At 40.9% G+C, this 18179-nt stretch overlaps 1 protein-coding gene across 1 annotated transcript; it reads left to right on the plus strand.

Moving 5' to 3' along the window:
• The first annotated feature begins 802 nt into the window (after nucleotides 1–802).
• efl1 (elongation factor like GTPase 1) lies at nucleotides 803–17880 on the plus strand. The gene is made up of 23 exons (XM_053877496.1): nucleotides 803–927; nucleotides 1163–1261; nucleotides 3131–3198; nucleotides 3278–3362; nucleotides 3711–3844; nucleotides 4155–4292; nucleotides 4415–4617; nucleotides 5563–5686; nucleotides 6972–7051; nucleotides 7139–7275; nucleotides 7351–7473; nucleotides 8836–8935; nucleotides 9243–9352; nucleotides 9644–9807; nucleotides 9994–10129; nucleotides 10648–10779; nucleotides 10856–11003; nucleotides 11905–12034; nucleotides 12111–12216; nucleotides 12971–13175; nucleotides 15690–16171; nucleotides 16385–16569; nucleotides 16868–17880. Exons 2-23 carry the CDS (start codon nucleotides 1171–1173, stop codon nucleotides 17054–17056), a joined length of 3270 nt encoding a protein of 1089 aa, XP_053733471.1. The 5' UTR covers nucleotides 803–927; nucleotides 1163–1170; the 3' UTR covers nucleotides 17057–17880.
• Nucleotides 17881–18179: the final 299 nt, after the last annotated feature.

Consider the following 18179-nt stretch of genomic DNA (forward strand, 5'->3'; position numbering starts at 1 on the left):
GCTGCTCTTAGTTTTTTTATGTGAATTTTAATGAAATAAATAATAGTTCCCCTTGATATTAGTATGAATGAATGAGAAGAAATTTTCATTTTTTCAATATTTATTACCGCAACAATTTAGTCAATAACGGAAATCGGCCCAAATATCCAAAATAGTCAGACATCAGATGATAGACCACTGCTGCATTGTCCAGGTCACATGGTCTTGTAACCCCTGCTAAAAATAGACAGAAAAGAAGAAACAGCATTGCTTTTAACATTGGTTTTCTGAGCTGTCAGTGTAACCTTTTGGATTCCGTAACCAATCCTAACAATAGTCAGCAAATAAACTTAAAGTTTGACCTGATGTGATATCTATCACCAAGCATTTGTAGATAATATAGAACTGACTGATGTGTGAAACCACACAATGTCATACCATCTGAATTGTGACAACAAGACAATGATGGGAGTCGTGACAGGAATTCAAGACTGGATGCTCAACTGGATAGAAGCTGGAAGCTTTCCTGATCTCCCCAATCTCCCCGTTTTTTTTGTTTTTTTTTTGTTTAAAATTAAAATCAAACCAGAGAAAAATGCATGGATTTTTTCACAGACTTTTTCTGGAGTGGAAAGATCTATCGAAGGAAGAAAGCAACTATTCACACAACTGAGCATAGCACATATATTGAGAGTGTTGTGGGATGTAAATAACAAGGAAGAAAGAGCCAACAAAACAGTGTTATATCTGAAAACGATTACTCAACAAAACGCAGTTTTAAGAAAGGAGACAGCATCAACCACTGGGGGCAGCAATGCGCACACCTAAACCTAATCTGCCGAAAAAGAAACAGAAGAAGACAGAACTTCCTCCAACCCAGCGCGAGGTAAACAGTCGCATGTGGAATACGTCTCCCTCCCGCGTTTCACCCCGAGGTTTGGCACATAGGTGAGTTGTTGTTTTCGCCAAACAGAGGGATTTTGACGTATCAAATGTTACGGCCTGTTGGCGACTAAATCTGCCTCCGAAACATACACTCGACGTGACACACAAGACATCTCGCTCGTAACAGCGTCTTCAGAGCCGGTGTAGCTTTGCCATGTTGTTTTCTGATGACAGTCCGTAACTCTGACTTCACTTGCGTTGTGTGGTCGTCTGATCTTAGATGTCGTTGGCATTTCAGGCGCTGCCATGGGATTAAACAACGTGGACAAGATCACTGCGGTCCAGAAGAATCCTGCGAACATCAGAAACCTGTGCATTCTAGCGCATGTTGACCACGGTATGTCGGTTCTCGACCGCCGTTTATATTGCCGTGTGCCTCGTTTGTTGCAAACCTGTTCACAAATAGATAGGGTACGACTACGATCGGCGGTAGGTCACGTACCTTGGAGCGAAATCCTCGCCGATGTTCTCAAACGACTATAAAGGTCACTTTAAGAAACTTTAGAGTCAATCGATTTGATATGACAAACCATGCTAGCGGCTTGGACACACACTTCAGTTTTTGAAATCTATAACAAGTAGTGGTGGTGAGATGAAGCTTTGAGGCTTTATATCGATATGACTCACGAGCCGGTGCTACTGTACACCGACTGCTTCAGTGTGCTCTCTGGCCCCGCCCAGTGGACGTTCATTATAACGCGGGCTGCAAGAATGAGGTTTTGGCCTGTCGACCTTATGGGAGACATGTACCTGTACAGTATATTATCATTACAAGAGACAGCAAGATGGCAGGGAGTGAGGTGAATATATTGTAATTGTGATGTGTTGGTGGAGACAAAACGCAAAAAACTGATGACAGCCACAGTCTGCCAAGTGCATAGGCTGTGAAAAAATGTATTATTGTATTAGATTAGATTCGATCACATGGCCTTTATTAGTCCCACAGTGGGGAAATGAGCATAAGAAAGCTATCGAATAACATAAGACAAATAGATAGACCATAATATCTAAACATTATTTGTGATGAAATAAATAAATAAATAAATAAATAAAATATACGTAGTTATACGTAAATAGATACATCCTATCCTTCTATCCTTCTTCTGCCACTTATCCAGGGTCGGGTCGCGGAGGCAGCATTTGGAGAAAGGAAGCCCAAACTTCCCGATCCGCACAAACCTCCTCCAGCTCTTCCCGGGGGATACATAATAGATTAAAAATATTTTAAAAGAGATCATAAATAATCGACCGATTGACAGTCAGCAATGGACAGTCAGTCCATCAGTTTTTACTATTGTACAACCTGACAGCACTGAGCGTAGACGAGGGTGGATCAACCTGCTACTTATGGTGCTGCTCAGTGACGACAGGGTGTCCTGGGAGGGTGAGACATGGATGACAGCTTGGCCACAGTCCTCCTGTCTCCAACTCCCTCCTCCCTCTTGACTCCATCGAGTCAAGAGAGCAGCCCAGGACTGGCCCTCTACACCAGTCTGTCCACTCCTTTCTGTCCCTGTCCGTAATGCTGCTGGCCCAGCAGATGACTCCAAAGAAAATGGCTGATGCCACCACAGAGTCAGAGAAGGTCCTCGGGAGCGTTCCCTGCACCCAAAAGGACCTCAGCCCATCTGAATTTTGGACTCATTAAAGCCTGAGATAGTCTTCAGGCCCTTCCAGACTCCCCTGGTGTCGTTCTCCTGCAGCTGAATCTCCATCTTCTACCTGTGCACTGTCTTCCCTCAACAAATCTTTCTCTGCAGCCATCCCTGCACCTCCATCAGCACCTTTCTCTTCATGGATAAAACCCCCTTCTTCTCCTTCAGGAGAGCTTTGATGTCCAGTGCAATCCAGGGTTTGTGATTATCACGATATAGAGAGAAAGTCATTTTGCTCAACTTTGTTCCAAAAAGATATGTATTGAACACACCAAGAAATAGCAAAGCGTATCAGCGTTACAGTGCAAGTGGACATGTTATTTACATACTTATTGTTGAATAGTGTGAACGTAGTCACAACATTAAATACAATCTGGGACAAATACTCAACAACAAATACTGAAAAACTTTATTGTGGCATATCAGTATCATGATATAAAGTGGTTCATACTGTAACATAATCATGTTGCCCATCCCTTGTGCCCATTAACTCTGTTTGAATTCTGTGCATCTGTTAAATGAATTATAGTGAATCCTGTGTCCTTCGACAGGAAAAACTACCCTGGCTGACTGCTTGGTGGCAAGTAATGGCATCATATCAAGTCGACTTGCTGGAAAGGTACTGACCATGCCCATGGTCAAGCATGCTATTTATGTCTTTTTCACTTTTGGTTGTTAATGCCCATGTTTTTTTCTAGTTGAGGTATCTCGACTCTCGAGAAGATGAGCAGGTCCGTGGAATTACCATGAAGTCCAGTGCCATTTCTTTGCACTATGTGCATAGTAAGTTAGTAAGCTTTATCTACTATGTTACCTACAGGATTGAAATCCAGTTGCTTGCTTGCTTGTCCGTCTATCTTTGTGTGAACCGGAATGGGTTTTTAACCAACAAAATGATCACTTTGTTCATCGTTTTGAGTGTTAAAATGTCAAAATAACTGGCTCATTATAATTGGGTTTTAGTTTGGTTGAGAGTCATGGTAAAGTTTAGTCATTTGTTTTGGATGGTCACGTTTAGGGAGAGAGGCTACGGGAAGCATGTCAATGATGGTCCTCAAAATAAGATGAGAAGATGTGTGTGTGTGCGTGCGTGTCTGTAAACATATATATTTCTCCCACTTGTCTTTTCAGGAGATAAACAATACTTGGTTAATGTGATCGACTCTCCTGGCCATGTGGATTTTTCTTCCGAAGTGTCAACTGCAGTTAGGCTGTGTGATGGTGCCATTGTAGTAGTTGATGCTGTGGAGGGTGTCTGTCCTCAGGTACGGCTGAATGTCCACTTACGTTTCAATACTGTATTCAGTACTGTATTTTCTGGACTATAAGTCACCTAATTCCCCCCTCAAAGTTACACTGAACATGCGACTTGCATGTACTTAGGTATGTAGTTTCATGTTCTTACATTTTATTTCACTCTGACTGAGGAAGGCACACCCAAGCCGAACCAACCTGGATTTTTCAGTGGAAACACAGCATGATTGAATGCACTGTTATTATTATTTGAACTTGAACTTGCCAGAGTTCTCTGTTATTAGCTATGGGTGCAAAACTGTGTCTATGTGTCTTCTGAAGACCCAGGTGGTTCTACGTCAGGCATGGCTGGAGAACATCAGACCAGTGCTGGTGATAAATAAGATCGATCGACTAATTGTTGAGCTCAAGCTTACTACTCAGGAAGCCTACAGCCACCTGCAGAAGATAATGGGGCAGGTGAGTAAAATATTGCACAATAAGCCACACTGTGGATGTTTTTCATTTCATGTCTAACTTGTGGCTATGGTACTGTTCTTAAGCCTTTGTACCTGATGGTGTCACTGTGTGTCCTCTGCTAGGTGAATGCTGTGACAGGCTCTTTGTTCACATCCAAAGTGCTTGAAGAACGGGCAGAAAAGGACAAAGAGAGTTTGAGAGAGGACACTGGTCAGACTTATGACTGGAATGCTGGACTTGAGGAGGTGGATGACTCGCACCTATACTTTTCTCCTGACCAAGGGAATGTGGTGTTTGCCAGTGCCTTAGATGGATGGGGCTTTAGGTATGATTTTCCAAAAGTTATCATCATGTGGCGTAATATGTTCAAATCCTAATACTTCACTGAAACCTTCCAATTTCTGCCCTTACTACTGGACTTGAATAAATCACTCTTTACCTCGTACACTATGTTAACAACAGCCCTGAAAACCGTTGTTGTGACAATTCAGTTCAAGATCGGGTTCTTGTGCATGTGTTGATGGGTAAATTATGCATGAATGTTTCCTTCAATCACACTATTTATAATGTCTTTCTTTTCCAAGTAGTCTTGAAGTTTCTCTCTTATATTAGTTAAAATAGAATTATTATGGATAACAGAATTGTTAATAATAATTGTCAACAAGTCCATTCTTCTTTGCAAGTTTCTTACCAGTCAAAGTTTAGTTATTACTCCTTCTAAGTATTTGCTGTCTCAAACTGCAGAAAGCAAAACTCAAGCTCAGGTCTGAATAGGCTATTGAACAGTTTGCAAGTGCTCTGTAATCTGCCTTCTATTGTCTTCTGAGGGCTCTTTTTGTAATAGTGGTCTTGTTGCACAGATGTGTTCATCTTGCACTGATGTCTTCGCCCACATTTGTGCTCCGTACAGCAAGTGTGGGTGTAACATTTGTTCGTTATTCATCGTTGTCACTGTATTTATATACATCAGCCTTGTTGTACAAGCCTGTCATGTTCTGACTGGGCACATGAACTGATTCGTAGGTTGTTTTCTTAGATCAAGTCGCTGTCCTTGTTTTCCCTGGTACTTTCCTGTACCTTGTTGCGCCTCTATGTCTCCTTTGTCACTGATATACCTTACACTTTACCTCAGCACTTCGCTGACCCATACAAGAGAAAAAATAAGAGATAATAATGGTGTTGTTACAGTGAATTCATTGCATTTCACCCGTGGATGGAATGTTGTATTATTATGCACTACACTTACTGATTATACATTTCCACTTTGCAGCCTCTGGCAGTTTGCTGAAATCTACAGTGAACGGATGGGTATAAAAGCAGATGTGCTCAGAAAAACTCTCTGGGGCGATTTCTACCTCAATGCCAAGGCAAAGAAGATCATGAAGGGTGCTAAGGTACATGTAAAAAGCATTTAGGCCTTTCTCTTTTCTTGTCTTTTTTTCTGCTTAGTCCTGTCTTGTAGGTTTTTATTGAACACGACATATTGCTCAAACATTGCTTGGATGAAAAGCAGCAATAGTGGCCTCATCCAAGATCCAGTTGCAGATAAGGCATCAGCAGTGAATAATGTGCATTTTTGGATAATGAACATGTAACAAAATAGTTGCAGTGGGATGTCTTATTTAATTTAATTATTTAAATGTATTAATTTACCATGAGTAAAAACATAAAACACAGACATGACTGGCATCAAAGTCCCACAGAATGGATGAGCTGGCTTCTCCTTTATCATTTTCTTTTTGACACAGTAGGTTGGCATGTCCGCTGATATCCTCAACTACAAAATAATTATTCACTAAGATTTCAGTTTGAGTTTTTGATGAATTGTACAATGATCTGATACGTCAGAAGGTCCAATTTCAAATTCCTCTATTTGATATGTATCTGTCATGGTTGTTATTGAGGATGACTTTTGCACCTTGAATGTTTTTTTTTTTTTTTTTAATCTTTTTTTTCAAGGGTTGTAACTCCCTTCCAACATCAATAATGCTGAATTCCTGAAACACTGTTTTCATTATTCGAAGAACTTAGTTTTTTTCTTTTTATTTGTGGTGTCCGACCTGTTATTCAGTACAATACTGAGGTCTTCTCCAAATTAATATTCCCTCACTGCCGGAGGTAATGATGTCAAATGTAGATGTAAAAAGACTTCACTAGGTAAAAGGCTGTATTAGGTGGGGCATGCATGTTGACCATCGTCTCTCGCCTTACCCTTAAAGTAACATCTCTCTCCTCACTGTTTGATATTTATTTGGCACATTCTAACTTGAAACTTGACTCATGAATAACAATTGGAACCCCTCTTCTATGAGCATTTCTAAACAAACTACACATCATTGTGATGTATGTTTGTGTGATATTTTCCTGCTTTTTTCAGACTTTTCATTTTTTGTTTTATCATTTCATTTTTTTTTACATTTTATAATCACTTTCCAGTCGCTTCACTGGTTATTTAGACCTTTCACATTCAGCAATGTTATTGTTATACATTCAATCATTTTTGTTTGAAGACTCAGATTAGACACAGGTGATTTTGCTTTTGAGAGGTTTGTTCACTATCTTTTTTTAGATTAATGATAGATTATTTTAACTCCCAAAATGAATTTAGTAAATATATAGCTGCCTGTTTCATCATCTCTTGTCAGACAAGCTATATTGTCTTGTTTTTTTTTGTTGCAGAACAAAGGCAAGAAGCCTCTGTTTGTGCAGTTTGTCCTCGATAATATTTGGAATTTGTATGAAAGCGTTCTCGTCACTAGGCAAGTAAAGATTTTCTCATCATGCTACAAAAACACAACATGAGTGAATATGTGACTGATACCAGTTTTCTTCTGATTTGCCATCAGGGACAAGATAAAAGTGCAAAAGGTTGTGGAATCGTTAAAGGTCAAGGTCACGGCCAGAGATTTACGCCACAGTGACCCCAAGATTCTGCTGTTTGCCATTTGCAGCCAGTGGTTACCTGTCTCATCGGCTGTTCTCTGTATCTTTTTGTCTTGTCAGTTTTCTTTTGTTTTCACCGTTTGTCTTTGACAATTCCCTTTGACATTTACTATAGCGATGGTTTGTGACAAACTTCCAAGTCCACTTGAAATGTCTGAAGAAAGAGTAGAAAAACTGCTGAGTGTGGGAACAAAGCGATTCGAAACCTTGCCTGAGCAGACCCAGGAACTCAAAAAAGGTGTGCAAAACTTTATTGTTAACCTGAATGTTTTCAATAGTTGATGATGTTGATCAATAGGACACATGTAGAAACTTAAATCTCTAGATGAAATTACTCTAAAACACAAGTGAGAATTGAAGTACAGTCTATGCATGAGTGCAGAATTAGAATTGATAAAACAATTGAATGCATTACAGTTAATACATTACATTACATTAAGGACTCAAATCTGCACTATGCTGACATTTATGTTATCTCAACATTTAAACATGTACATTATTTTAATAATTATTCATATGTGGGTGAGATTTATGATATGTAACATCCACACAAAGTGATATTGGATCTTGTAAGACATTTAAGGAGTCGCATGCTCTTAGTCATCTCTATTGACTGGGTGTGTCCATAAGTCAATAGCTTTTCATGTGCCCTCAAGCATCAAACTCAGCTTGACAATGTCTCGTGCTGTTCACTAGTGGTCTGCTGTGGCCATGCATCCCACTCATTTTGAAGGGATACAACGTTTCAAGTTTCTACTCAGTTGCGCCCATTTGTTTTCTAACAGATTCAGAAAGTGCAGGCCCATCGTTTGTGTAGCACAATGACAACAACGGCTCATGCATTGTGCTCTCTTGAACATGCCCACCATCCTTTACAGCCTTCATTTCTGCTCGATATTTCATCAGAAATCGAAGGCCATGTTCCTTTGTTCCGTGTATAAAATTGCTGACTTTGCAAGACGGTGGCACTTGTGCCAAATGGAGTGGACGCATGCCATCTAGCTCACAGTATACTGGTATGCAAAGACGTACTCTTCCATTTCTTTCTGTGGCGCTTTTGGCCGTCTGCCGATGACACTGCTAGTTAAGTTGCTAGTTGCCTATGAGAAACCTGAGCATGGTGATGTACCGGGGCTCACTCATGAGGTGCCATCTTGTTGCATGATGTCCATTCTGTGAATTTTGCTTTTAAGCTGTTAAAGAACATAAATGTGTGAAAAAAAGCTAATGAAACATTTAACGGTTGTACGTGCATTACAAAAACTCAAAGCTAAGATCATTCACTTATTGTATGTTTTTACTCATCTCAGAATTTCACTTGAGAGGCAAATGTCCCTCACTTGTTGGGAGTATTGTATGTGGTTTAAGTAACCCATATTTGTCTATAGGTGGCATATTGTATAGAGTTTTGGGTGGAAAAGTTTGTAAATTTGATGATGTTATTGTTGATGTTATTGTCATCGCTCGTCATGCAGGAGATGTGGCTATTCCAACTATTAATTGTAATTGAATTAATAAGCCAACACATTGAATGAATTGCAACCTGTGAGCATATTCGTTTTTGAACTGTTACTCTCTCTGTGACTCTTTTTTTGAACAGCGTTCCTCCAATGTTCCAGTGAAGAAAATGCTCCTGTTATTGTCTTTGTGTCGAAGATGTTTGCTGTGGACAGCAAGGCCTTACCAAAGAACAGACAGAGGTGAGCATGTGTGAGCTTTTGTTTGGCTTTACAATGCAACATTTCTCTGATTTTGTACATATTGCCTCATTTATATATATGGCACACCACATATGTATTTAAATTGATGATCAGTGGACCAGGAAACTCCTGCACTTACCAAGGTTCCCTGTTGTCTGGAGATCAAACTGTTACTGTAAATTAAATTACATTTAATTACATTTTTCAGATTTTTTGAGGCAAATCCAATGTGATGTGATGACTAAAGTTGGATGGGGCTTGTTCCATGGCTGGTAGCAGGTTTCATCTCCAATTATTATTGTTTTAGACCTTTAACTCAAGAGGAGATGTCCCAGCGCAGAGAGCTTGCCCGAATGAGACATGCTGAGCGGATGGCCAGCAGTCAGACGGCACAGCAGTTGGAAGATCATTCAACAGGTATCTGCATCATGATTCGAACATCAGGTTATACAATCCATTTTTCCCCTAATCATATTTAATCACTTTCTGGGAAAGTTAATAGATAAACACCAACTGCCCAGCAAACATAACGTAATATTCATTTGTCAGTTTTCCCCCAGAGCACCTCACATTCACAGTTATATTGCCTCAATAAAAACATGATTACAACATGTTAAATGCCCCATTTCCTTTCACACATAGTTCCCATTGTCGCTTGTTAGATCAGACAAGAGCTTGCTCATGATTGAATTTCATTCCCCCAAACAGCTACTGTGGAATCCATTGTGACACAGGATTCAACGCCAGCTGAGACAGAAGACCAAAAAGTGACATTCATAGCATTTGCTCGAGTCTTCAGTGGAGTGGCCAGAACTGGACAAAGACTGTTTGTGATGGGACCCAAGTATGACCCCGCCAATGGCCTCAGAATGGTAATTCCACAACATGTAGACGCTTTTTTGGTATTGAATTATACATTCTTGTTCATTCATTCTTATACTACAGTAGCTATTAAAGTAATATGTGGTGTTTTATAGTATATATTTTTCCACTTAGTAGCAGTATGCATTTATCGTTCCCTTCAAAACATATCAAGACTATTTTTGCGTGCCTGCCAGCTCCCAGGCTGCTGCCCGGATTCACATGGTGTGCCAGATGTGCCTCATCTGTCCATTTGTACGATGAAAGACATGTATCTGATGATGGGACGAGAGCTTGAGGAGCTGGAGGAAGTACCAGCTGGAAATGTCCTGGGTAGGTATTTTGATTTTCTGTGTGTCACTTGTGGTTTTTACTCACCTGGGTGAGGCAGCAAGCAGGTAGTGGTAGTGACATAGAAGGGGATGGAACTGTTCTTCTCTCTGCTCCTTTTGATAATGACAGAGTTGTTGCTTGTTTGATGTGGGCTACAACTAAACTTCTGCTACTACTTCTATTGTTATATGACATGACTATAAAAACGTGATTGTCTAGATTGAATTATATTTTAATGAAGAAATGTCAAGCATTGTTGTTGGTTAGAACTAAGTTTCTCCTCTTCCATACAACCATGTAACTGATTCAGACGGGGACATTGAGCTCCTGGACCAATTGTTGGAAAAGCTCTTTGACCGAGTTTTCTTCAAAACCAGCAATCTAGCTCATGTCTGCATAGGGGAAGTCCGGTCACACATGAATTACACGGTCCTTCCATGAGTAAACAGCAATCTGACCAAGCATGGCCTCAGAGACTGGGATGTCAAAGTTTTCTGTTCTCCTTTCTTTTTTTGCAGGTATTGGTGGTTTGGAAGATATTGTTTTGAAGTCTGCAACATTGTCCTCATCTCTCGCTTGCCCACCATTCACACCACTGAACTTTGAGGCTACACCCATACTACGAGTTGCAGTGGAGGCTAAAAATCTCAGTATGTTATTATTTTTACTTTAATTTTACATTAATACAAAAAAACGTTTGGACACATTTTCTTATTTATGTACAAGGTGAGATGCCGATGCTGGTTCGTGGCATGCGTCTGTTGAATCAAGCTGACCCTTGTGCTGAAGTTCTGATCCAGGAGACAGGAGAACATGTTCTGGTCACAGCTGGTGAGGTTCATCTCCAACGTTGCCTGGATGACCTCAAAGACAGGTTCGTTTTGCTTTTTTATGCCATTTGATTGGACAGACCCTTGAATCAAATATTTCAAAGTGACCCTTCATTTTCATTCATCTGTCAGTTTGTGTTAATATGTTGGGTTGGATGATGGTCAGACCAAACCCGAACTGCTGAACCACAATCCACAGGATATCTATAATTTGCTGCTAGTCTTGATGTTTGTTCGTGTCTCATGAGCCCTGATGCTGCTGTAACTGTGTAGTCACCAAGGTCTCTGAAAGCTTTTTCAGTACCCGGTCTCCAGATGGCTGGTTGGCACATGCCAGTAGCACTTTATTTGGTGTGCCGTGCTTTGTTAGTTTGGGATCTGCCTCACTTCCTGGTTCTGAAGTGTGAGTTACAGTAGGGTTGCAACACTTGACCTTTAAATGAGCCGACTTGTTGTGATGTCATACCCTCTCCGCAGTAGGGACTATGGCACCACTACCACCCTAAATGTCCAAAATACTGAACCATTTCATTAAAAGAAGACAGTAATAATAATATTTTTCTTTTTCCTACAAATATGATCATTTTCATGATCATTTGCTTTTGTTAAACAAACTGTTTCTGACTTCACGAATCATGTTGTTGGAACAGATTTAACCAAATGAAATCCGTTGGTTGGCTTGTTTTTTTATTAAATTCTCATAGATGCGTAAGCATTTTTTTCATGCTTCAACACACGATTGATTGTTGTGCTTTTCCATTTCACCGTGAAGACAAACTTTTGCAAGTTCTATCACATGGAACAGATGCAAGAGAAAAAGCACCAGAAATATTGAGAATAAGTGAAGAAATCTGAACGTCATCAAATGTTGACAATGTCAGACGAACAGCTCACAGATAGTACCATGATTGGACATTTACAGAGCTATTGTGTTCATTTACAAAGGTTTGCTCAAATTGAGATCAGCGTGTCTAAACCCATCATTCCATTCCGAGAAACTGTCATCTGCCCTCCAAAAGTGGACATGGTGAATGAAGATTTGGGCAAACAACAAAAAGTAGCCATCATCCACCAGGTGAGTAGAAGAATCGAAGCAAACTGTTCAGCACATCAGTTCAGTTTTAAGTCCCTGTATGTGGCTGTGATCTCAGGATCGTTCGACTGAGGCTCTGTTTGTGGACTCTAATGGCCTGGTCACGCTTACAACACCAAACAAAGTGGCTACTGTCAGTGTGCGGGCAAGTCCCTTACCCCAAGGTAAGCTCTGAAAACAAAGTGATTTCTGTTTCTGTTCGTGTCACTGTATGATCCATCTAGTGTTGTTTTTAGGTTTGAGTTTTTGCCTTGCCAAACTATATGAAACTTGCCCTGCCCTTCACAATCAGTGCTGCATAAATTGAAAAAAAAAAGACTGTTCTGATCTTTCAATGCAATGGCAATGCCTCTGCAAAACTGAATTGGCAGCAACTTCCGTTCTCCTGTTTTTGTTCTGTACTGATCTTCTCTCTTGGTACTCGACACCATGGACGAGTTCAGTGATCAAATAAAGATGGTGCACATCAGTGCCACTTCTGGGAGCACTTTTGCACCCATTTTTCCTTCATATCCTCAGCCAAACCACATGACTCACCAGGTTGATGAAGCAGCACAGACAGGGCAAGGAAACTGGTGCAGAAAACTAGTGTGATGATTTACAAATATAGAGCTAAGCGCCAGGACATTGCACTTGACCGCCTAGGCATTAATGGATGGCTGCAACTGTCGTTCTATCTTCTTCTCCAAACACATCTGAGGGACACCAATGTGGTACAGTTATTGAAAGAACAACAGGTGAGGGTGAGATGTGCTTTATTCTTCATAAAGCAAAATCAAATTAACATTAAATCAACCACTTTATTTGGGGAAACCGAAACAAAGAAAAGTGGAGAAAGGACAGCGAAGCAGCGGGCAACCTGGCAGTAGCATCTGCTTGTCTCTTAATCAAATCACAGTTTTGTTTTGTTCTTTTCAGATGTGACCGATCTCTTGGAGAGGAGCTCAGATTTGATTCGAACACTAGAGCAGGTGAATATGTCCATGAGAGAGGGGAAGAGCTTGGATATCAGCCACAGCACATTTGAAGCTCTAAGCCAACTCAAGGTCCAGCTTGGGGAAATGCTCCAAGGAAAGAGATGGAGAGGCACCGTGGATCGTATCTGGGCGTTTGGACCTCGCAGGTTTGTTCTGATTCACAGGAGAGGAATCATGGACTATGGTCCCACGGAGGACAGTCATGGGCTGGGACGAAAGTAGCACAGTAGCACAAAAAAATCATCATTCAGATGCAACAGTTTAATTACATTGATATGAAGCATACAGCTCTTGAGTTACATGGAGACCTTGAGTTGGAAGCCCCGCTCGAAGCCTGTGAGCAAATCCTCACTAGCTCACGACTCTCACCCTCAGCAAACCTTCAGTGACTGTGACTCAAACCCTCCGAGGCAGATCGATTCTAATGTTGAGTCCAACTGCTTCTAGTCTGTAGCTCCTGATTTATGTATGACTCCTCCTGCAAGTAGTAATAGTGTGACTTAATATAATTTATTCTGGCTGTGGTGAGTGGTCAGTTTACAAATCTGAACAATTTGTCTCTACTTATCATCCTCTCAGCCTCAAAGATCATTAAACATTTGGCTCAGAAAATTCACTGAGCTCTTTCCTAAACACTTCCACACCTCAACTGAGATGCTGCTGGGATCGCCTTTCCACACCTCATCATCTTTGGATGTTCCCTCACATCGTTCACTTAATTCCCTCAACTACCTGGTCCACTATCTCACCTTATAGATATCCTTCCCCCTCACTCTCACTTTCACTCACTCTCTCTCATCCTCTCCATTCATCACTTCCTTTAAGAGCTTCTTCCATCTTTTCCTCACAGTCTCTTCACTTGATAACACATTTGCATCCCAGTCCTTGATCAACCTGGCCTGCTGTACTTCCTTCTCTTCCTTCGCTCTCTGTCTCGCTCTCATTATATCCCTGTCATTCTCTCCCTCTCTCTTGTTCTCTCATTTTCTCTCTCTCTCTCAACTCCCTGTTATGCTCTCATCTAGTTGGTTTCAGAAACGCCTACTGACAGCCTACCTGTGGGACAGCCTTCATTATGAGCCCATATATGTCTTCTGACTCTCTTCGCTTCCACAAAATTGTTCACCTACCCTTCCATCAGAATGATTTCCACTCCATTTTCTTCCTGTCTACACCATAGTAATGGTAAAATATCCTAAATCCATCAACTAACTATTTACACGTAATGGATTATTGATGCATCAGTGGGTGTGTGATACACAGATTTGCTGTGTGGACACTGCTGGAATACAGTGCTGGTGTCGAATAATTTACTGGAATAATAATTTATTTATTGAATCCAAACGCCAACCAATATCCAAATCCAACTTTCCTAACTCACTCATATGTCTCAAATGCTCAATTCCTCCTCTCCATGATGCAGCAAGTCTCTTATCATGATGATGCTGGACTAGATGTAACAGTGGGCTAAGCTGTACCTCCAGTGCAGCACTGAACCCTCCCTCCTTCTTATTAGATCGAGCCGTGCTGGGAAGACGAGTCTGCTGTGATCGTATGATGAAGCAACATTTCATTCAAGTTAGTTAGTTCAGCGGTTCACATTGTTCTGATCTTTATTAACACATGTTGTGTGTTCATGAAGAAGACACCCTGGAGAAATAATATCTGAACAAAGTTTCTGTCTTCACGCACATTTGTGGAAGTGGAAGGGTGAGACATTTAACCAGGATTTAACTCAAAACTGCTTTTCATTGATCTTGAAGGCGGATTCTAGTAAAGAATAAACGCTGTGGTCTCCACCCTCGCTCATGGTTATATGTATGTTCTGAACCTGGAGACGCTCCGGTGACATGATTTGCCCACAGCTCTCTGGTCCAGCAACGCAGGGGCTTTCTTTTCTTTTCTCTTTTCTTCTTATTTACTTGACTTGACATGACTTTAGCTGACTGACGCATTTCTACGAGTGGTTTCATTCCATGTGTCATATCTGTGTCTTTGGGTCGCACACCACTACATTTTCTAATCTTGAGCCCTGCATTCACCGTTCCTAGACTTGGATCAACTATTCTGTTTTTCTTTTTGCCCTCTGTGTCCTCAGTGTTCTTACCCCTCTTTTGGTCTGTCCTCTATTTTGGCCTCTAGCACACTTTCCATTGGTGTCCTGTGTGCTAACAACACCCATGGCAGACCTTGTTGGCCTGCATGATGGCTGATCCAGTTCACTGAATCCTGATTTGTATTTGGCAAAGTAGGGTTGGTTTTGACCCGGCTACTTGCCTGACTCTCCCCCTTTATTGAACCATTCTTCTGATGGTTTGGGGGAAGTGATGTCTATTCTTTCGATTAAATCCTGAACTAATACTTGTTAGATCAGCAGTGATAACAGCTTGTAGTAGAAAACTTCTTTGTGTATTGTTGGTTTGGTGGATAGCGATGCATACTTTTCCCCAAAACAGGACATTATGTTGTAGCGGCATTAAATAAGTGAAGGCGCTGGAGAAGATTAAATAATAACATTAAATTACACTGCATAGATGTTGTTTATTAAAGTCAGAGCTGCCAGACCAATGCTTAATGAGTTGAAATGAAGCAGAATTGAGGTGTTTGAAACGTCTTTTGAGCTGATATTTAAAATTCCAACTTTTGTGTTGTCATTTTAGGTGTGGCCCCAATATCCTGGTGAACAATGTGGGGAGCTATAAACGGCCCTCAGTCTGGCAGTGCCTTTGCAGAGATGAAAAACCTGAGACATCTGGTCTACGTGAATTTGACAACAGCATCACCAGTGGATTCCAACTGGCAACACTATCTGGGCCCATGTGTGAGGAACCAATGATGGGAGTCTGTCTCTCTCTTGAGAAGTGGGATGTTGTGCATTCAAGTCCATCACAGCAGCGTGACTTGTCGAATGATGAGCCTTTAGAATTGACACAAGAGTTACCTGATTCATCTGCACAAGCGCAGATTGTTGCAGTGCAGAAGGGGAGGCCAGAACCCTTCTCTGTGGACTGCTACGGGCCTGTTTCCGGGCAGTTGATTGCTGCTATGAAAGAAGCTTGTCGCCTTGCCTTCCAGGCACAACCGCAGAGACTCATGGCTGCGATGTACACGTGTGAGATCATGGCTACAGCTGATGTCCTGGGTAGGCAATCATTTCTTTGCTGATCAAGCATGCTTTTCACACGTGTAGAATATGTTACGGCTACATCCGACTGGTGTTAAGACTTCCCGTCATCCTTGCATCCTAACACACAAACACAAAGTTCAGTTTTATCAAATCCAAATCGACCGTTTTATCAAATCGCAATGTTGCCTCAGTTGAGGAACTAAAACTTTTCTTCTTCTTTTTTGACAGGTCGGGTTTATAGTGTGCTAGGAAAGCGTGAAGGCCGTGTTCTTCAAGAAGAGATGAAAGAAGGAACAGATATGTTTATCATAAAGGCCGTCTTGCCTGTGGCTGAGAGCTTTGGATTTGCAGATGAAATACGCAAACGAACCAGTGGACTGGCCAGCCCACAGCTAGTCTTTAGCCACTGGGAGGTAATAATCCCCTTCACCATTCTGTATCCTCGGTGATGGTGGTGGTTAATGTGGTGAATATTAACCACTGAACCTTTTTAACCAAAAAATATGTTTGTGTGTGTGTGTGTTTTGGTTCCACTACCTAATTTTTCATCTACATGTGTGTTGAATGATACAAATCACTTAGGATGGTCTGCGCGTACATATTTGCCTCCAACCGTTCCTTCTTTTGAAACCTGGTGTTGAATGATTTTTGTCTCAGTAACGTCGTTCTAAATGTTCCCGTCAGTGAAAATGAAATGTTTCTTCTCATCAGGTGATCGGCAGTGATCCGTACTGGGTCCCCACCACAGAAGAGGAATACCTGCACTTTGGTGAAAAAGCAGACTCTATCAATCAGGCTCTCAAATATATCAATGGTGTCAGAAGACGGAAGGGCCTGTATGTTGAGGAGAAGATCGTGGAGCATGCAGAGAAGCAACGGACGCTTAGCAAGAACAAGTAGGGCAAGGACATAAGCAACTGTGTTAGTCATCAACTTGTTCTTTCTTTCCATAAAAGAGGGGGAAATCCCAATCCAAACAGAGATTGCTTTTTGGTTTGGAAAAAAAAAATAGGAAGGTATTTGTCACAAATCACAAAAATTACTCTCTCGAGTATAAATTTCTGCAATATGTATAGAATTAACAATCCACACCAACGCAAATGGTGATTCTGAAAAGTGTTTCACCAAAATTCATTAAATTCTTGTCACTTGTTGCTATTGTTTGGATCATTTACCTATAAGGCACTTTCTTAAAGTTTACATTTGTTGTTCTGTAAGGGGACATATACTCTATGGTCTTTTCAACTGTAATCATAATTTGTATTAAGTTAACATTTAACTACTCAGTTATTTTTATTTCAAAGAAAGAGTGAGTCACAGAGAGAAAAGCAGTACGTGGAATATCGTGGAAAAGCTTGCTGAACCAGCTTTTGAAACCAGCACCTCTGTGAAGCTTGTCAGCAGAAGGAAGCATCTAATACTGCTGTAATGACTGTGGACTTCAGAAAACACAGTGAACCAACACTTGCAGATGACATGCCGAATCATCACTGACTATGGAAACTCCACACTGGACTTTAAGCAAAATGTTTTTTTTTAAATCATATTTATATTTCTTTACATGTAAAAGATTTTTAAAATAAAGACTGCTTGAACCTGAATATGTGTGAAGAAAGAATGCATACTGTATATGAACTAATGACTAAACGAATCAACTGTGATGATCAGAGTGCAAATTACTACTACTGTATAAAAGGTATGCGAATCCCAAGGTCAATGGTTTTTCCAGTAAGTCAGCCATGAGTCGAATTGATGTGACTGTTCCGGGTTTGTTGGATAAATCTGCCCTTGCCTGTGAATAAACACCAGTTATAAATGTGATCTTCACGAGACCAACACATTCTCAACCCAACCCCACAACGAAAGCATTGTATATTGACCATTGTCATCATGTGGACTTCTGCGTCCAATGTTGATGCAGAAGTGGGCTCTCCGCATTTGCATTTGTGTTAACAAGTTGACTACTCCAAGAAGAAGAATAAGAAGAATGCAGACAAAAATGCAACCAAGTCGCAAAAAGAGC

The sequence above is a fragment of the Synchiropus splendidus genome, chromosome 10 (genome assembly GCF_027744825.2).
Source record: "Synchiropus splendidus isolate RoL2022-P1 chromosome 10, RoL_Sspl_1.0, whole genome shotgun sequence".
Taxonomy (NCBI): domain Eukaryota; kingdom Metazoa; phylum Chordata; class Actinopteri; order Syngnathiformes; family Callionymidae; genus Synchiropus; species Synchiropus splendidus.